This window comes from Sturnira hondurensis, unplaced genomic scaffold (assembly GCF_014824575.4).
Source record: "Sturnira hondurensis isolate 20B ecotype Veracruz unplaced genomic scaffold, ASM1482457v3 Scaffold0003090, whole genome shotgun sequence".
Classification (NCBI taxonomy): domain Eukaryota; kingdom Metazoa; phylum Chordata; class Mammalia; order Chiroptera; family Phyllostomidae; genus Sturnira; species Sturnira hondurensis.
The window spans coordinates 9,155,423-9,171,113 of record NW_028075721.1 but is presented as its reverse complement, the minus strand read 5'-3'; the positions used below and the strand labels follow the sequence as shown (position 1 = coordinate 9,171,113).

General features: G+C 55.9%; 1 protein-coding gene across 10 annotated transcripts in view; it reads left to right on the top strand.

The window, feature by feature from the left end:
* NLRC5 (NLR family CARD domain containing 5) overlaps positions 1-15,691 on the top strand; it is a 57,306-nt gene that overhangs the window by 35,711 nt on the left and 5,904 nt on the right. For 6 of the 10 annotated variants that reach the window (XR_005065822.1, XM_037041663.1, XM_037041661.1 and 3 more), the window contains 13 exons: positions 288-371; positions 1,311-1,400; positions 1,738-1,803; positions 3,133-3,189; positions 3,495-3,578; positions 3,670-3,753; positions 6,399-6,485; positions 6,903-6,980; positions 7,678-7,761; positions 8,085-8,165; positions 9,673-9,756; positions 10,280-10,366; positions 14,095-14,178. Coding sequence is in view for 9 of the 10 variants with exons in the window: in XM_037041663.1 (XP_036897558.1) it covers positions 288-371; positions 1,311-1,400; positions 1,738-1,803; positions 3,133-3,189; positions 3,495-3,578; positions 3,670-3,753; positions 6,399-6,485; positions 6,903-6,980; positions 7,678-7,761; positions 8,085-8,165; positions 9,673-9,756; positions 10,280-10,366; positions 14,095-14,178 (1,050 nt within the window). In the remaining variant the exon portion in view is untranslated. The remainder of the gene's footprint in view (positions 1-287; positions 372-1,310; positions 1,401-1,737; positions 1,804-3,132; positions 3,190-3,494; positions 3,579-3,669; positions 3,754-6,398; positions 6,486-6,902; positions 6,981-7,677; positions 7,762-8,084; positions 8,166-9,672; positions 9,757-10,279; positions 10,367-14,094; positions 14,179-15,691) is intronic. The other 4 variants (XM_037041667.1, XM_037041665.1, XM_037041666.1 and 1 more) reach the window with 1 other exon arrangement.

Genomic DNA, 15,691 nt, shown 5'->3' with positions numbered 1-15,691 from the left:
CAGGTATTAAAGAGGAAGATGAAGACTGGTTCACTGGGGTGCCAGGGACACCAGAGCTGTCGTGTGAGGGGGGTGGGGTGGCAGCGGTGGGCATGGTGATGCAAGCAGGGAGGATGCGATGAAGCTGGTGGCGCTGGGTGGCGCTGGGACACAAGCAGCGCTGAGTGGTGGCAGGGATGCGAAGGTGATGACGAGAGGGCCGTGTGGGCAGAGTGACGTCGCTGAAAGGAAGACCCCCATGGAGGAGACACAACTGACCGCCAGCCGCCTCCTCTTACCTCTTGCAGCCTTTCTGCCAACCAGCTGGGTGATGACGGGCTCAGGTGCCTCCTGAAGTGGCTGCCTCAGGTGCCCATCTCCGCTTCGCTCAAGTAAGTGACGAGGGGTCTCAGGGACAGCAAGGAGGGGGACTCCCTGGGGCTAAGAGCATGAGCTGTGAGGGATCTTTCGAGAGATCCCTTGAGAACTCCAGAGGACAAAGACAGGGGAAGTGAAAGGGGGGATTAGTTTTTTAGAGGAGGAGAGAGAAGAAGAGAAAGAAAAACATCCATGTGCAACTGGTTGCCTCTCAGATGCCCACAACCCAGGCATGTGCCCTGACCAGGAGTTGAACTGGCGACTTTTCAATCCACAGGCTAGCGCCCAATCCACAGAGCCACACTAGCCAGGGGGCCAAAGGGGTGATTCTTACCTTGACACCTCCCCACCTTCGGCCCATTCCTCCTCCTCTCTTGGCCTACCTTGGGAAGAGCCCTGCACCCCCCCCCCCAGGCAACCAGGGAGGCTGCTGACTCCAGGCAGGGATAATGTCCCTAAGCAGCTGATGCAGGAACTTAGCTGCCCCAGCTCCTGCTCCACCCTGAATCTCCTCCGATCAAATCCAGGGGACACAGATTTGGAGATGTTCCCATGACAGGAGGGGCCTCCAAAAGTCATCCACACTCTCACCCAATCCCCCGGGACCTGGGACGCAGGCAGCCAGAGCCAGGATACAACCCACTGCCAGGCAGCGGAGCTTGGTGCTCTGGGTGGGCTGAGCTGCCAGCCTGGCCTTGTCAGTGCCCTGTCCCAGACCAAAGGGATAGCAGGCACAGAGGGTGCAGCTCTTGAGGGCTCGGGGCCGGATGTCTCTCTTGCCCATATGGAGACTGGGCCCCTCTGGCCCCTCTCTCTGGACTTCCGTGTCGCCACCTGCAGAATGAACACTTGGACGTGGAGACGACAGCTGGAGGGGGGATAATGGGGGCCAACAAGGGCTCCACGGAGGTGCTGCCCCCCACACCTCACCCTGAACCTTGTCTCCCTTCCAGTCTGAGTGGCAACAGCGTGTCTCCGGAAAGCGCCCTGTGCCTGATGGAGACCCTTTCTTCCTGCCTGCGTGTCCGAGAGGCCACCATGAAGTAAGCCGACGGTGGCGCTGCTGGCTGGTGGTGGGGAAGAAAGACCCCCACTCTTGGTGGCCTCCGTCCTTGTGACTTGGGCCAGCCTTGGAGTCTCATGGTTCACTCTGAGACCCTCTAGCCACGCGGACCAGGGAGGCCACGGGTGGGAAGGCCAGCTTTTAGTGTGCTCACAGGATAGGTTGGGGGTCTCCGCTGGTTGGCAAGGGCTTGCTGTGGCTTGCTTCCCCCTCCCTTGCCCCGGCGCTCCAGCCCCTTTCTCTCGGGCACCCCCTGGGACCCCTGGAGCCTGAGGGTGCAGCAGGCCCCTGGCTCCCTCACACCCGTGTCTCTGCAGCCTGGGCTCGGAGCAGAGCTTCTGGATTCACTTCTCCCAACAGGAGGAGACGGAGAAGACACTGAGGTAAATGCTGGTCTGGGGTGAGCGAGGGGGGGAAGCGGAGGGACGGGGACACAGGAGGCTGACCCTGTGGAGGCCCCATGCCTCCTTCACGCACCCTGCTGCAGGCCCACTGCCCCTCATCTGCTCCCCTGTACCCCCACACTCCCAGCCCCAAGGCGGGGCCTTCACACTGTATTCGTGCCTCTTTACCACGTCCTAACTCTAAGTCTGGAGGCTCCTGCGTATCATCGTTACAAGCTTGGACTCTGAGTCACCTGAGTGTAAATCCCAGCTCCACCACTTACCTGCTGTGTGACTTTGAACAAGTGGCTTAACCTCTCTGTGTTTCAGGCCCTTATCTGTAAAATGGGGGTAGTAGTAGGACCCTCCGCCTTAGGGTCACTATGAGGATGGAATGAGTTAAAATGTGTAGAGTTCTTGCAAAGGGCCTGGTTCATCTGAGTGCTATACCAGCTATTATTGTTATAATAATTATTATTATTACCACCCCTCAGTAGCCTTGGGCTCTGTCTCTCACCACCAGTGCTCTGGGTCAGCTCCTCTCCGTGTCTGACCTCGGCTGTGACCATGGCCTCCAAACTGGCCTACTGCCCCTGGCCAGGCCTCCTCCAGCCATTTGCCCCACAGCCCCTACAGCTCCACCGCTCCAAGCCCTTCAGGGGCTCCCCGTGGCCCCAAGATAAAGTTCAAATTCCTCAGCGTGGTCCTCTCCCTGGCAGTTTGATTTGACAGTCACCTCGTTCTTTCTCACCCCTACACCATGCCTACGCATGGACCACCCCACCCTGCACCGCACAGATGCACAGCACGCACACCAAACACACAAACTGCACACAACACACAGGCATCCATACACCCCCACCCCCACACGTGGTACACACCCACACCACACACAGTTTGCACACCATTCACGTACAATCCCATACCACACACACACCACACAGCGCACAATCAGCCACAAGTGGTGTTGCGCCTCCCTTGCAGACGCATGCGGCTCCCCTGCCCCGGGCACCTGGCCTGACAGGCTTGCTACTGCCTTTTCTGGGATGAGATGCCCCCCAGTCCTTTAAGACCCGAATATCAGCTCCTCCTGCAGAGCTCCAGGGGCCCCTTTCTTTCTGAGTGAACTCTCCACAGACAGTGGTCCAGGGCCTGTCTATGGGCCACACTGTGGGACCGGCACCTGGGGGTAGGGCTGCAGAGAGAAACCCAGGCTCTCCTCCCTCCATGGGAGCCTGGAATGGAGCGAGAGTTGGGGGTGGTCACAGGTTTGGGGTCTGGGGTCAGGCCAAGCTGACCGAAACCCAGCTCTGCCTCTTCTCTGACCAACTCTGTGCCCCTGGGTGAGCCCTTCGCTCTGCCAGTAAACGAAGCTGTTGGGACTCAGTGAGGTTCAACGTGTCAGGCGGGCCCGCCTTGCTCACCCGCAGCCGGTGCAGGGCCTGGCCTGCAGTCTGGGCTCAGTGCGTGTCTCCTCCTAGCGCCTCCTTTGCGGCTGGGCTCTCCAGAAAGACGGGAAGCTCCCAGGGCAGGGGCTGCACCTTTGGCCTTTTCTCAGGCCCCCGTCCAGGCCTTTGCACTCAGCGGGGCCCCCATATGTCCTGGGCAGGGGGGACTGGGAGGAAGTAGGACTGTAGCCTTGAGAGGCCCCACCCAGGCTCTGCCCTCTGCCCTCTGCCCTCTGCCCTCAGGCTGACCGAGTGCATCTTCAGACCCGAGCACATGACCAGACTGGCCGCTGGCCTGAGCCAGGCCTGGCAGCTGACGGAGCTGGCGTGAGTGAGCGGGCCCAGCCCGAGGGGCAGCTGAGGGGTGGGGGCTCCCTCCTGGAGCAGAGCCGCCGCTATAACCTGCCTCTGTCCCCAGGCTGATGCGGTGCTGCCTGAGCCTGGGAGACCTCGCTGTCCTCCTGAGTCTGGTGAAGAGGCCAAGGGGGCTGCTCAGTCTCAGGTAGTGTCTTCCTCTGGGCCTCTGGGGGGGGCATGGCATGACGGAGGGGCAGGGGTGGGCTCTGGAGTGTGGGTTCCCCCCAAGATCGAGGCCCTGGCCCTTTCGTGCAGCCAGAGCCCTGCCACCTGGTCGCAGGGCTGACCCTGCTCCCTCCGTCCCAGAGATCCCCGCAGGCACTCAGAGAAGCTGCCCTCTTCAGGGTGGGGCCTGGGCTTGGGGACTAGGAAGGAAAGAACCCCAGAGGACACCCCACTGAGGTCCAGAGTAACACCCAGCAGACCCTGCATTCGTGTATTCACTGTGGTCATTTTATTTAAAACTTCCAGGAAGAGAGAAGAGAACCAAAAAGTAGAATCATTCTGAAAATTCCTGTTCCTGTCACCTGGGTGTGACAATGGTTCATATTTTTCCAAATTGGCTTCACTTGTTCATTTTGGCTGAAGATCTCATAAAATGCCACTCAAATATTTCACCATGAATCTTTTTAAAAATTAATTAATTAATTAATTATCTTTAGAATGGAAGGGAGGGGGGAGAGAGAGAGAAATATCAATGTATGGTTGCTTCTTGTGCATCCCCTGCTGGGAACTGACATCTGCTGGGGACTGGCCCGCAACCCAGGCATGTGCCCTGACGGGGAATTGAACTGCTATCTTTTGGTTCGCAGGCCCATGCTCAATCCACTTAGCTACACCAGGCAGGGCTCTCACCGTGAATCTTTAAAAAATAAGGACATTTTCTACATAAGCACAGTTGGACGAGGGCCCCCACAAAGCTCGGTAGTGATTCCTCAGTGTCGTGTACCCCCCAGTCCAATTGAAAATGTCCCGTGGTCCTCATAGCAGACAGCCAGCCTGTTGGACCCAGGATCCAGGCAAGGTTCACCTTTGCATGGGGTGGGGAGGGGGCTGGCTCACAGGATTCTTCGTCTGTGTCCCCACCTCCCGCCGAGTTCCTCTTCCATGTCAGCGGCCTGCTGACCCAACCAGCCTGTGGTGCCATAGACTGGCCCCCTCCCTGTCTCTCTCTCTGGCCCCCTCCCTGGCCCTCTCCGTGGCCCCATCTGGTTGCTCCCTTGCGAGGTCACTGAGTCTGCTCCTCTAACCCCTGGCTCTTCCAGAACTGGAACCAGGAGAGAAACGGGGAGGCTGCCTGTGCTTCGGTATTTGTGTCAAAACCAGAAACGTCGGGTCCAGTGCTGGTCACTTCTCAGTGCAGCCTGTGACGAGGCACACCAAGCCTGCTTGCTCCCCAAATAACATTTTTTTAAAAATCGTGGTGTAATACGATAGCACAAAATTGACCCCCGGAGCCATTTTTAGGTGTGCATGCAATTCAGTAATGTTAAGGACACTCGTATTGTTGTGCAGACCAGTCCCCAGAACTGAAACTGCAAAGCTGAAGCTCCGCCCCCATATTACAGCTCCCCGTCCCCACACCCAGCCCCCGGCAGCCATCATCCTCCTCTCTGTCCCCATGGCTGGGAACCTCACGGAAGTGCAGTTGTGCAGTATTGGTCTCTTCGTGACCAGCTTTTCCCACTGGGCAGGATGGGCTTACGGTTCAGCCGTGTGCTAGCTTGTGTCAGTTTTTTTCTACTTAGGACTGACTAATGGCGCACGTGTGGCCAGACCCGGTTTTGTTTATCCACTCAGCTGTGAGGGACACTTAGGGAGCTTCCACTTTTGGGCTTTTGTAAATAAGGCTGCTGTGAACATAGATGTACGAATATCTCTTTGTGTCTCTGCTTTCAGTTCTTTTGGGTGTGTACCCAGAATTGCTGGATCACCCAGAATGACATGTTACAATAAAACTTTTCTTACTCTAAAAGTAACATATAGCCCTGGCTGGTGTGGCTCAGTGGATTGAGCGCGGGCTGTGAACCAAAGTGTTGTGGTTCAATCCCCAGTCAGGGCATGTGCCTGGGTTGCAGGCCAGTTCCCAGCAGGGGACTCATGAGAGGCAACCACACATTGATGTTTCTCTCCCTCTCTTTCTCCTTCCCTTCCCCTCTCTCTAAAAATAAAAAAAAAGAAATAAAATATTTTTTAAAAATACAATAAAAGTAATATATATTAATTGTAAACATTTGTGGAAAAGTCCGTAAGAGCCTAAGAAGAAACTAGGACTTTGAAAACAAATACAGTATCACTTCAGAAGTAGGAATATTTTAAACAGCTCTTTTCCTGCATCTGAGTTAACAGGTACACATTTAGAAAGTCCCCCAAATATTGAAAACTGAAGGGGAAATAAAGTAAAGACCATCATGAGAATGCCACCATCTAAACAGCTGCCATTAACATTTAATATATTTTCCTCTCTTCTCTCTTTCTTTTCCACATATATTTTAAATGTGTCCCCTTTTTCAAATAGGAAATTGGAGTCATCTTTTATACAGTTTTATTCCTTCTCTTTGCAGTGTAACATGGTATAGACCTTTTGTTTAATCTAAAAAGTGTTGTTACAGAAATGACATTTGCTGTTTGGATTGTTGCAATAACTATTGGAATGGGAATGTTTGTTTCATGTTATACTTATGCCTGGTTGTATAATTTTATACAAAAGCCTCTAGGACTCCCTCGGCACTGTCCTCCCTCCCGCTGCTTCTGCGAGGGGGCCTTTATCTGTGTCCACTCTTGTGACAGGGTGGAGGAGCGGTGGATGGGCAGAGCCGGGCTGCTCACCCTGCATCGAGTCTGCGCCCAGGCCTCGGGCAACGTCACCGAGATTAGGTGAGTCCAGAGAGGAGGCCCCCTGAGTTCTTCACCTTCTCGTGACTGTTGGGACCTGCCCTCCTCTAGACATCAGTCTCTTGTCCTGTGAGATCTCTGGGTCCCCAAGATGGCAGGTGCTTTGGGGGCACATGTGACAGCGACACGTGCGTGTTGAGACTTGTGCAATAGTCAGGCTGCGGGGCCAGAAGGAGGAAAACGGCCCCAGATGCAGGCAAAGGGCTGCTGGATCCCAGTGACGTGGCTGGGCCTCCACACTGGTTGCCCAGAAGTGGCCCCTGGGTTACAATAACACCCATCGTGGCTCAGTGACCAGAGGTGACAGGATCTGGGAGCTCAGGCCCAGCCAGCTGAGCACCTTGGATTCCAGCTCAGCCAGCCCGGGAGCCTCACACCGGCTACGTCTTCCCTCCTCAGTGTCTCCGAGACCCAGCAGCAGCTCTGCATCCAGCTGAGATTTCCTCGGCAGGAGAACCCAGAGGCCGTGGCCCTCAGGTGAGACCCAGCACCTGGGGCTCCAAGGGAGTGCCTGGTGATGGGGTGGGGACTGCTGCTTCTGAGCACCATGCCCCTGCTCAGAGAGTCCTTTGATGCCCCAAGTGCCTACAAGGCCCGTGAGGTCTGGTTTCATCCCCCTCTCCACACCGTCCATTCCCACCCCGAGCCCCAGACTCAGCCCCAGTCCTCGCTACCAGAATGTAGTTCCTCGAAGACCACCTTGCTCCTGCGGACTTCAGGGCCCTTGCATATGCTGTTCCCTGCCCAGAATGTTCTCTCCTCTCTTCCCCTCTCCTGCCTTCTTCAATTGGCTAACTCCCCCTCATCCTTCAGGTCTCAGGTTAAATACTACCACCTCAGGGAGGCCCCTCTGAACCCCAAGTCTTAATCAAGTCCTCCCTTTGGGAGGAAGGCAGCCCTGTAGTATGCAGTCTAGGGAATGGCCCACAGCTGGATCTCAGCCCCAGCTCACCTCCGGGGCCAGGTCCCCGTGTGCGGTGAGCAACCTGCATGGCCAGGCCAGGTCCCCGTGTGCACCCCTCCTGCACAGCACTCCCACAATTGAATAGTATCTCATGAGGCTGTGTTTAGTTCGCATTCACATACTCCCTGAAGGTAAGGTCTCCACAGGCAGGGCCTGAGTCCCTAATGCTGATCCAGCTGTGCAGAATGCTGCCTCCCCATCCCCCTCCAGGCTGGCTCACTGTGACCTGGACACCCACCACAGCCTTCTCACCAGGCAGCTGATGGACACGTGCACCTGGCTGCAGCGGCTCAGGTCAGTGCCCTGAAACTATCTGGGGCCCTGTGTTCTCGGGGCTACCTCAGTGCCCACTCCTGGCCACATGTGAGAGGCTGGCCAGGCCAGCATGGGGGTGAGCAGAGCCCGGGGCAGTGCCAGACCCTGGAGCATTCTTCCCTCTGTAGGAGAGAATAGCACTTGGCCAGTGGGGACAGCCCCGGGGTGGCACAGGGGAGCGCTGCCCCTCTGGCAGCTCTTGGGTGGTCCTTTGCCCTTTCTTGGCCTCCCCACCTCTATGCGATTGATGATCCCGGAGGTCATCCACCCTGATCCTCTGGGATGTGCTTGGCTCTTTCCAGCTTGTCGCAGGTAAACATCTGCACGGCTGGCTCCCAGCTGCTGCAAAGCTTGCTGTCCCTGTCCGAGCTGAGGCAATTCAGGTATGTAAACAAGACAGTCACTCGGCCCGCCCTGCCCCGCCCTGCCCCCACACACCAGTTCTCAGGCCTGAGCTCAGGAACTGGGTATCCAAACCCTGTGGGCTGGGGCTGGCACTCAGCTCTGGAGAGGCATCGGGGGGTGCGTTCATAGACACGGCCCCACGGCAAGAAAGTAACACCCTTCCTTTCTTTTCTTTTTCTTTATTTTTTTTGGAAAGAATTGCAACCTAATAGAAAAGTTACACGAAGACTGAGAATTTCCATATACCATTTCCCCAATTTATCCTCTGTCAACCTTTTTTTCTCCTTTGCTCTTTTCCCCCCCCCCCCCCGCCCCCGTCCTGCCTCCCTCAACCCTCCCTTCCTTCCTCTTCCTCTTCTTTCCAACCACTGGAAAGTAGGTTGCATGGCCATGCCCTTCACCCCTTAATATTGCGGTGGATTTCCTAAGAGCAAGGACACTCCCTCCCATATTCCAGTGAAAGCATAAAATGGAGGAAACAACTGTTACATTCTGTTGTCCAACTGGGCTACCGTTGATAGCGCAGTGTTGCCAAAGGTCACCACAATGTGGTTCCTGGCATTTCCCCCCTGTCCTGGACTCCATCCGGGGTCACACACTGCACTTAGCTGTCATCTCTCTCTAGCCTCCCTCACTTTGGAACAGGTCCTCCGTCCTTCTCTGCCTTTCACGATATTGTCATGACATCTACATGTCAGTTGTGTTGTAGATTGTCCTTCCGCTCCCGTGCGCCTGGCGTCTTCCTCACGCTTCGGTTCAGGCTCTGCATGTTGGGCAGGAATATCACAGGCGTACCACTGTGCTCTTCTCGGCATGTCACGTCTGAAGGCACACGGGCGTCTGTGTGTCCCTTTCCTGGGGATGTTAACTGGTCCCCTGGGGAAGGCGGCTTCTGCCGGGTTTCTTCACTTGCCAAGCTGCTGCTTCCTTTCCCCTTCCTAATGAACACATCGCTTTTACGGAAATACTTTGAGACTGTGTAAACATCCTGTTCTTCCTCAAACTTTCCCCCACGGAATGTTGGTATTCTTTGGGAAGCTCTTGCCTGAACTCAGATACAGTAACGATGGCTGCAAAATGGGATTTCTCTAGCTTTGAGTTCCGTGTTAATCCGACTGGCTGCCAGTATATCTGTAACAGCTCTCCAGGACTTGCTACTTTTTTTTGTTGTTCACATAAAGGCGCAGAGCTCCTGGAACATGATAGTGGCCAGCCAGACTTTACAGTGATGCCCAATTATGGCGGCATCAGTGGTGGTGTTGCTACCATCACCGCTGCGCCCTGGAATGACCGGCGTGCAGGAAAATGCTCGGCTAGCCCATGCTCCTGTCTCTTGATTTAATGGTCCCCATGGTGGGAGAGATTTACGAAGGAAAGGAAGGCCCCTCCCACTGTCCCCCAAGAACCGCTTCCCACCCACTTCCCTGCCCTCTGCCATGACACTCAGAGCTCCTGCCTGACCTGCTGCCCTTTGACCCCCACTAGGCTGGCCTCCAGCCGTGTGAGCCCTGAGGGCCAGGCCCACCTGGCATCTGGTCTGAGCCACTGTCACCGACTGGAGGAGCTGGAGTGAGTCTTGGGGTGGAGGCGGCTGGGAAGGGCCAGGGGTGGAGAGGACAGGGGGGCGTTGGGAGGGCGGGTAGATGTCAATAGATCACTTTTCTCCCTGACGGAGTCCAGCAGCTCTGGGCGTGGCCTGGGGAAGGCTGAGTGTTGTGACCTTGGCCCCAGCTTTACCGGTCCCTCAGAGTGACCCTGGGCAGACAGCCGTGCCTCTCCGGGCCCTCACCCTTCTCTGCCCAGGGTGGCTGTGGACGTCGGGGTGCAGGGAAAGCTCAGGAGAAAAAGATCACTGTGGGTGTGTGCCCGTGTGCCCCTGTCCCCGCCTTCCTCTTTTGCGGCCCTCATCCAAAGCATCATTTCTTAGCTGGGTCCGTGGTGACTGCCATGTCCCCTTCCTCAAGGACCCCAGAGTCCCACTGGTGGACACAGGAGTGCCCTCCTGGAGGCCAGACAGGAGGGGTGGTCTAGGATCAGCTCCAGGGCCTGGGCTGGCCTGTCTAACCCTCACTTCATGCTTGGTCCCCGACAGCTTGTCTAACAGTCAGCTGGGCGAGGGGAAGGGCTCCTTGGTGCTGAAGAGGGCCCGGGAAGACAAGTACTGGCTGAAGAAGCTCGAGTGAGTGGTGTGGTTAATGTGGGGCGGGGAGGGGGCAGAAAGGAAGGCCCCTCCCACTGTCCCCCAAGAACCGCTTCCCACCCACTTCCCTGCCCTCTGCCATGACACTCAGAGCTCCTGCCTGACCTGCTGCCCTTTGACCCCCACTAGGCTGGCCTCCAGCCGTGTGAGCCCTGAGGGCCAGGCCCACCTGGCATCTGGTCTGAGCCACTGTCACCGACTGGAGGAGCTGGAGTGAGTCTTGGGGTGGAGGCGGCTGGGAAGGGCCAGGGGTGGAGAGGACAGGGGGGCGTTGGGAGGGCGGGTAGATGTCAATAGATCACTTTTCTCCCTGACGGAGTCCAGCAGCTCTGGGCGTGGCCTGGGGAAGGCTGAGTGTTGTGACCTTGGCCCCAGCTTTACCGGTCCCTCAGAGTGACCCTGGGCAGACAGCCGTGCCTCTCCGGGCCCTCACCCTTCTCTGCCCAGGGTGGCTGTGGACGTCGGGGTGCAGGGAAAGCTCAGGAGAAAAAGATCACTGTGGGTGTGTGCCCGTGTGCCCCTGTCCCCGCCTTCCTCTTTTGCGGCCCTCATCCAAAGCATCATTTCTTAGCTGGGTCCGTGGTGACTGCCATGTCCCCTTCCTCAAGGACCCCAGAGTCCCACTGGTGGACACAGGAGTGCCCTCCTGGAGGCCAGACAGGAGGGGTGGTCTAGGATCAGCTCCAGGGCCTGGGCTGGCCTGTCTAACCCTCACTTCATGCTTGGTCCCCGACAGCTTGTCTAACAGTCAGCTGGGCGAGGGGAAGGGCTCCTTGGTGCTGAAGAGGGCCCTGGAACACAAGTACTGGCTGAAGAAGCTCGAGTGAGTGGTGTGGTTAATGTGGGGTGGGGACGGGGCGGGGCGCTGTTGGGAGCAAGCCCAGGAACCTTTGCATCTTTTGTGAATACAAACTGTCCAGTGTCTGCCCTGGCCAGTGTGGCTCCGTTGGTCGGAGCGCCATCCCGTAACCAAAACCTTGCGGGTTTGATTCCCAGTCAGGGCACACGCCTGGGTTGTGGGCACAATCCTGGGTCCTGGTGTGTACAGTCCCCGTGACGGGCACATGCAATCCCAGGTCCAGATGCCTATTGGATGCAACCAACCGATGCTTCTCTCTCTCTCTCTCTGGAAGCAATGAATAAAAGTGTCCTTGGGCGAGGATTGAAAATGATACTAATAATAACTGTCCAATCCCTGAATGGACCCCAGCGAGCTGAATGCCCTCCTTTTTACTTCCTCACCTGGCTTTGGCCGCTATGAAAATGCTTGGTCCCAGCAAATCGAATATTCACTCCAATCCACCCAAGCCAGACATGTATTGGCTCACGTTACTGAAAATGACAAGGCAGCTGGCTTCAGATTTGGCTCGATCCAGCTCTCCACCTTGACTTCAGCCTCAGGCAGGCTGTCCTGCCGCTACAGGCCTGCTTTTTCCCCCGGCTCATTGGAGAGGGAGCACCTTTCTCCCAGAACCTACAATGAAGGCCCCAGGTTGAGTCTCACGGGAGGAGCCTGGGTCACATGCCCGTTCCAATCACTGTGCCTCTGAGCACACCGAGTTCTGATTGGCCAGATCCAGATCACGGGCTCACTCAGTGACCTGGGCTTAGTAGGGAGTGGTATATCAGGCTGCTGTTAACAACCCAGGGAAGCAGAATCTGGGCAGAAAAAACAGCCACAGATGTCCGCTGCCGTTTGCCCAGCATCGTTTTTCGGGGTTAACAGTCGCCTATAATTTGGAGTCACCGGATTCTTAGAAACACCGGAAACAACCTCTGTCTAGAGGACAGGTCCCCGCCTTGCACCGACTTAAGAGCATCTAGATGGAACATTTAACGGGGCATCTTCTGCTTTTAATCTCTAAGGTCTTCCGAGGACCAAAAATACACACAAGTTATAAAAAGTTCCGTCATGACAGAAATGTGAAACAGAGGGCGTGGAATCCCCTGAGAGCAACGCCCCTGGGGAAACGTCTGTGAGAGAGCAGTTGGTGAACTTTCTTCCAGATTGTTTTATTTGACTTGAGTACAGTTTAAAAGTAGCCTTCTGTCTTTTTGCCAATGACCAGTGAGATTCTGCCACTCCGGCCCTCTTTGTCCCGGCGATAGGGGGCGGTGTGAGGGAGAACTTTGACCTCAAGGCTCGCTTGTCTTCCCACCGAACTGTTCCTTTGGCTTCCCCACTTGGTGCCTGCCTTTCTGCTCAGCCTCCCCACCTTCTGGAAGCTTCCATTTGAAGGGTTGGAGGTCCGGTGAGGCCATTCATTGGTTCACTCATGAGTGTGACAAATGTGCATTCAGTGGGCCCCTGAGCTGGGCCTGAGCTAGACAGAGGGGCTTCAGTGAACAGGACAGACCTGCGCAGAGGCCGCTTCCAGCTTCAGACCTGCCATTTCTGGGTGTCTCCGCCCTGACACGCAGCTCCCCTCACACCCTGCCACCTGTCCCTCCAAAGCGAACCGGTTAGGGGCATGGACCTGGTCAGGGGCCACCCCACCTGGGTTCTGTTAGAAATGCCCATGAGAGAGAGACAGGAGGAGCTGGAAGATCAGCTCCAAGTGCCTTTATTTGAAGCTGCAGGTGCAGGTGGGCTGAGTCTGGGTGGGCAAAGTGCAGGGGTCCTGGGGGAAGGAGGGAAGGGTCAGTCTCGTGTTCTTCTGGGCGGTTGCCTCAGGCTTTCAGGATGGGAGTCCGGACCATGGGGTAGGTAAAGGGCCGGGCTGTTCCCAGGTGCAGGAAGGTCAGTCTGACCACGGGCCGCTGCAGCTGGTGCCGGGTGTCCATCGTGCGCAATGGGAGAGAGTTCCCATTAAGTCGTGAGCTATGCAGCAAGTCGGGACACCTGAGTCAGGAAGGGTCTGGCAGGTCGGAAAACCGGCCCGACCCTTCAGGTTCAGTACTTGGTAGGGCAACCGACTGCCCTGGTGTGCTTGGGGCCGAAAGTCCCACATTCTAGAACACCTTCGATTCTGGACAAACCAGGACAGTGATCAGCTTTCAGTTCTACCCCTTACCGTTGGGAGCTTAGGCGAGTCACTTAACCTCTTTTTCCTTTTTTCCATATTTTAACTTTGGGGATAATGGCCACACCTCTCTCCTAGGGTGGTCATAAGGATTAAGTGCGATAAATACATGTTATGAAACAGGGCCTGGCTCGGAGTTCACACCAGACAAGTGTTGGCTGTTACTGTTAGGACTTTCCTGCCCAGTCTGGGGGCCTGGAGGAGGGGGGGCTCCATGAGTAACACAATGTTGGGGCCCAGGAATGGGAGTCCTGCAACCTCGGGTTCTGTTTCGGATGCTGACACTGTGTGTGTGACCCTGAAGGAGCTTTGAAACTGCCTGAACCTCGGTGTTTCTCACCTGTGAAATGGGAGTGCTGACAGGCCCACCTCTCAATTGCCCTGAGCGCAGGGCTTGGCCCCTAGGGTACACTGGATGTGTGGTCACTGTGATTCCTGATCAGTAGCTGGGCCCAGCATGATTCAGAAATAGAACTGCCGCTTGGATGGTCTTCGGACCCATCCGTGCAGAGGAATGGCGTCTGGGTTTCCCCGGCAGTTTTGCTGCGCCCGAGTCTTTCCCGCTGGGTAGATGGCAGTGGCCGACCCGGGCATCTCTGGGCATTGCTAAGCACTGAGGCGTCGGTCTGCACCCAGGGCCCAACCCCAGGGATGCCAAGGCTTCTCTGCTCTCTCCTTCTGCAGCCTCAGCCACTTCCCGCTGGGCGTCTCCACACTGGCTGTGCTCACTGAAGCGCTGAGCCACATGACCCTCCTGCGGAGCCTCTGGTGAGTGACTGCGTGACCCACTGGGAGTGAGGGGGAGGACCCAGCTCTGTTGGGACCCCCGCCCAAGGAAGCACTGGGGGCACCTCCCTGAGGACCCCCTGTGCTACTGTCTTTGGGACATCCCCATGTCCTGCCAGGGGGGTGCCACAGCTCTTGCCCCTGAGTGCCACCAGCTTCCTCCTGGCTACAAAAGTGACCTGGGGGGTTGGGGCCAAGTCCTAGAGCAACGCTTCACGTTCAGGTTCACCCTGGCTCTGGTTCGCACTTCTGATTCCATGGGTCGGGTTGCCTGGACCCGGCATCTCTAACGTGTTCCCATGCAAAAAAAAAAGTTCCCAATTTGGGGGGAAAAGGTGTAATTTTTATTCATGTATACTGAACAGTCATTTTTTCAGTTTGACAATCTAAGGGAACATAGGTCACTGCCCCTGCCTGTATAGTCAGGTAGTGCATGTTTTAAAAATTCTTGCAGCCCTGGCTAGGGTGGCTCAATGGACTGAGCGTCAGCCTGTGAGCTGAAAGCCTGCTGGTTCAATTCCCCATCAGGGCACTTGCCCGGGTTGTGGACTAGGTCCCCCAGTTGGGAGCATGCAAGAGACAACCAGTCCATGTTACTCTCCCTCTCTTTCTCCCTTGCTCCCTTTCTCTAAAAATAAATAAATTATTTTTATTTGTTATTTTCTTATTTTTAGAGAGAGGGGAAGGGAGGGAGAAAGAGAGGGAGAGGAACATCAGTGTGCGGCTGCCTCTCAGTACGCTCCACACTGGGGACCTGGCCTGCAACCCAGGCACGTGCCCTGACTGGGAATCGAACCAGCAATACTTTGGTTTGCAGGCTGCCACTCAGCCCACTGAGCCACACCAGCCAGGGCAATAAAAAAAAATCTTGAAAAAAATTTTTGTTTGTGGCACACAAGATGAAAACCGCTGGTCCAGACTGGGATCTGGCAACCTCGGTAGTCTCCCCTGTGCCCCTGGCCACTTTGATAAACAAATATCACGCACTCTTTTCATGTGACTTTTCAAACTATAAAATATGATAACTAAAAACAAACCCAGGAAACACAAGGCGTTGCTTTGCTTTCATCCGAGCCCTGCCCCTCCCCCATAGCAGGGCGGCTTGCTTAGGAAATGATGTCAGAGGCTTTGGGGGAGCATAGCATGGGGGAGCAGGTCATTTCACCCATAATTCAACTGAGCGGAAGGAAGTTGGCTAAAGTTTAATTTGCAAAAGGAAATAACCCTCTGATAAATATTTAACGTGGGCTAGGCTTACGTAGGCTTTATTTTTCCCCACTCACAGAGGCAGGCTCAGAAGGGGCAATCACTGGGTTTCAGGGAAAGCCCACCATTTGCACAGATTAGAAAAAGATGCCTGGAGACCAGACACCCCTTACCTGAACTGTGGGGCCCACGTGCAACCGGCATTCAGTCGAGCTGGCCTGGTGACCCCTGACCAAAACACGTGGCCTTGCCTCCCAGGCCAGAGGCCCTGGGTGTGCACTTCCCCCAG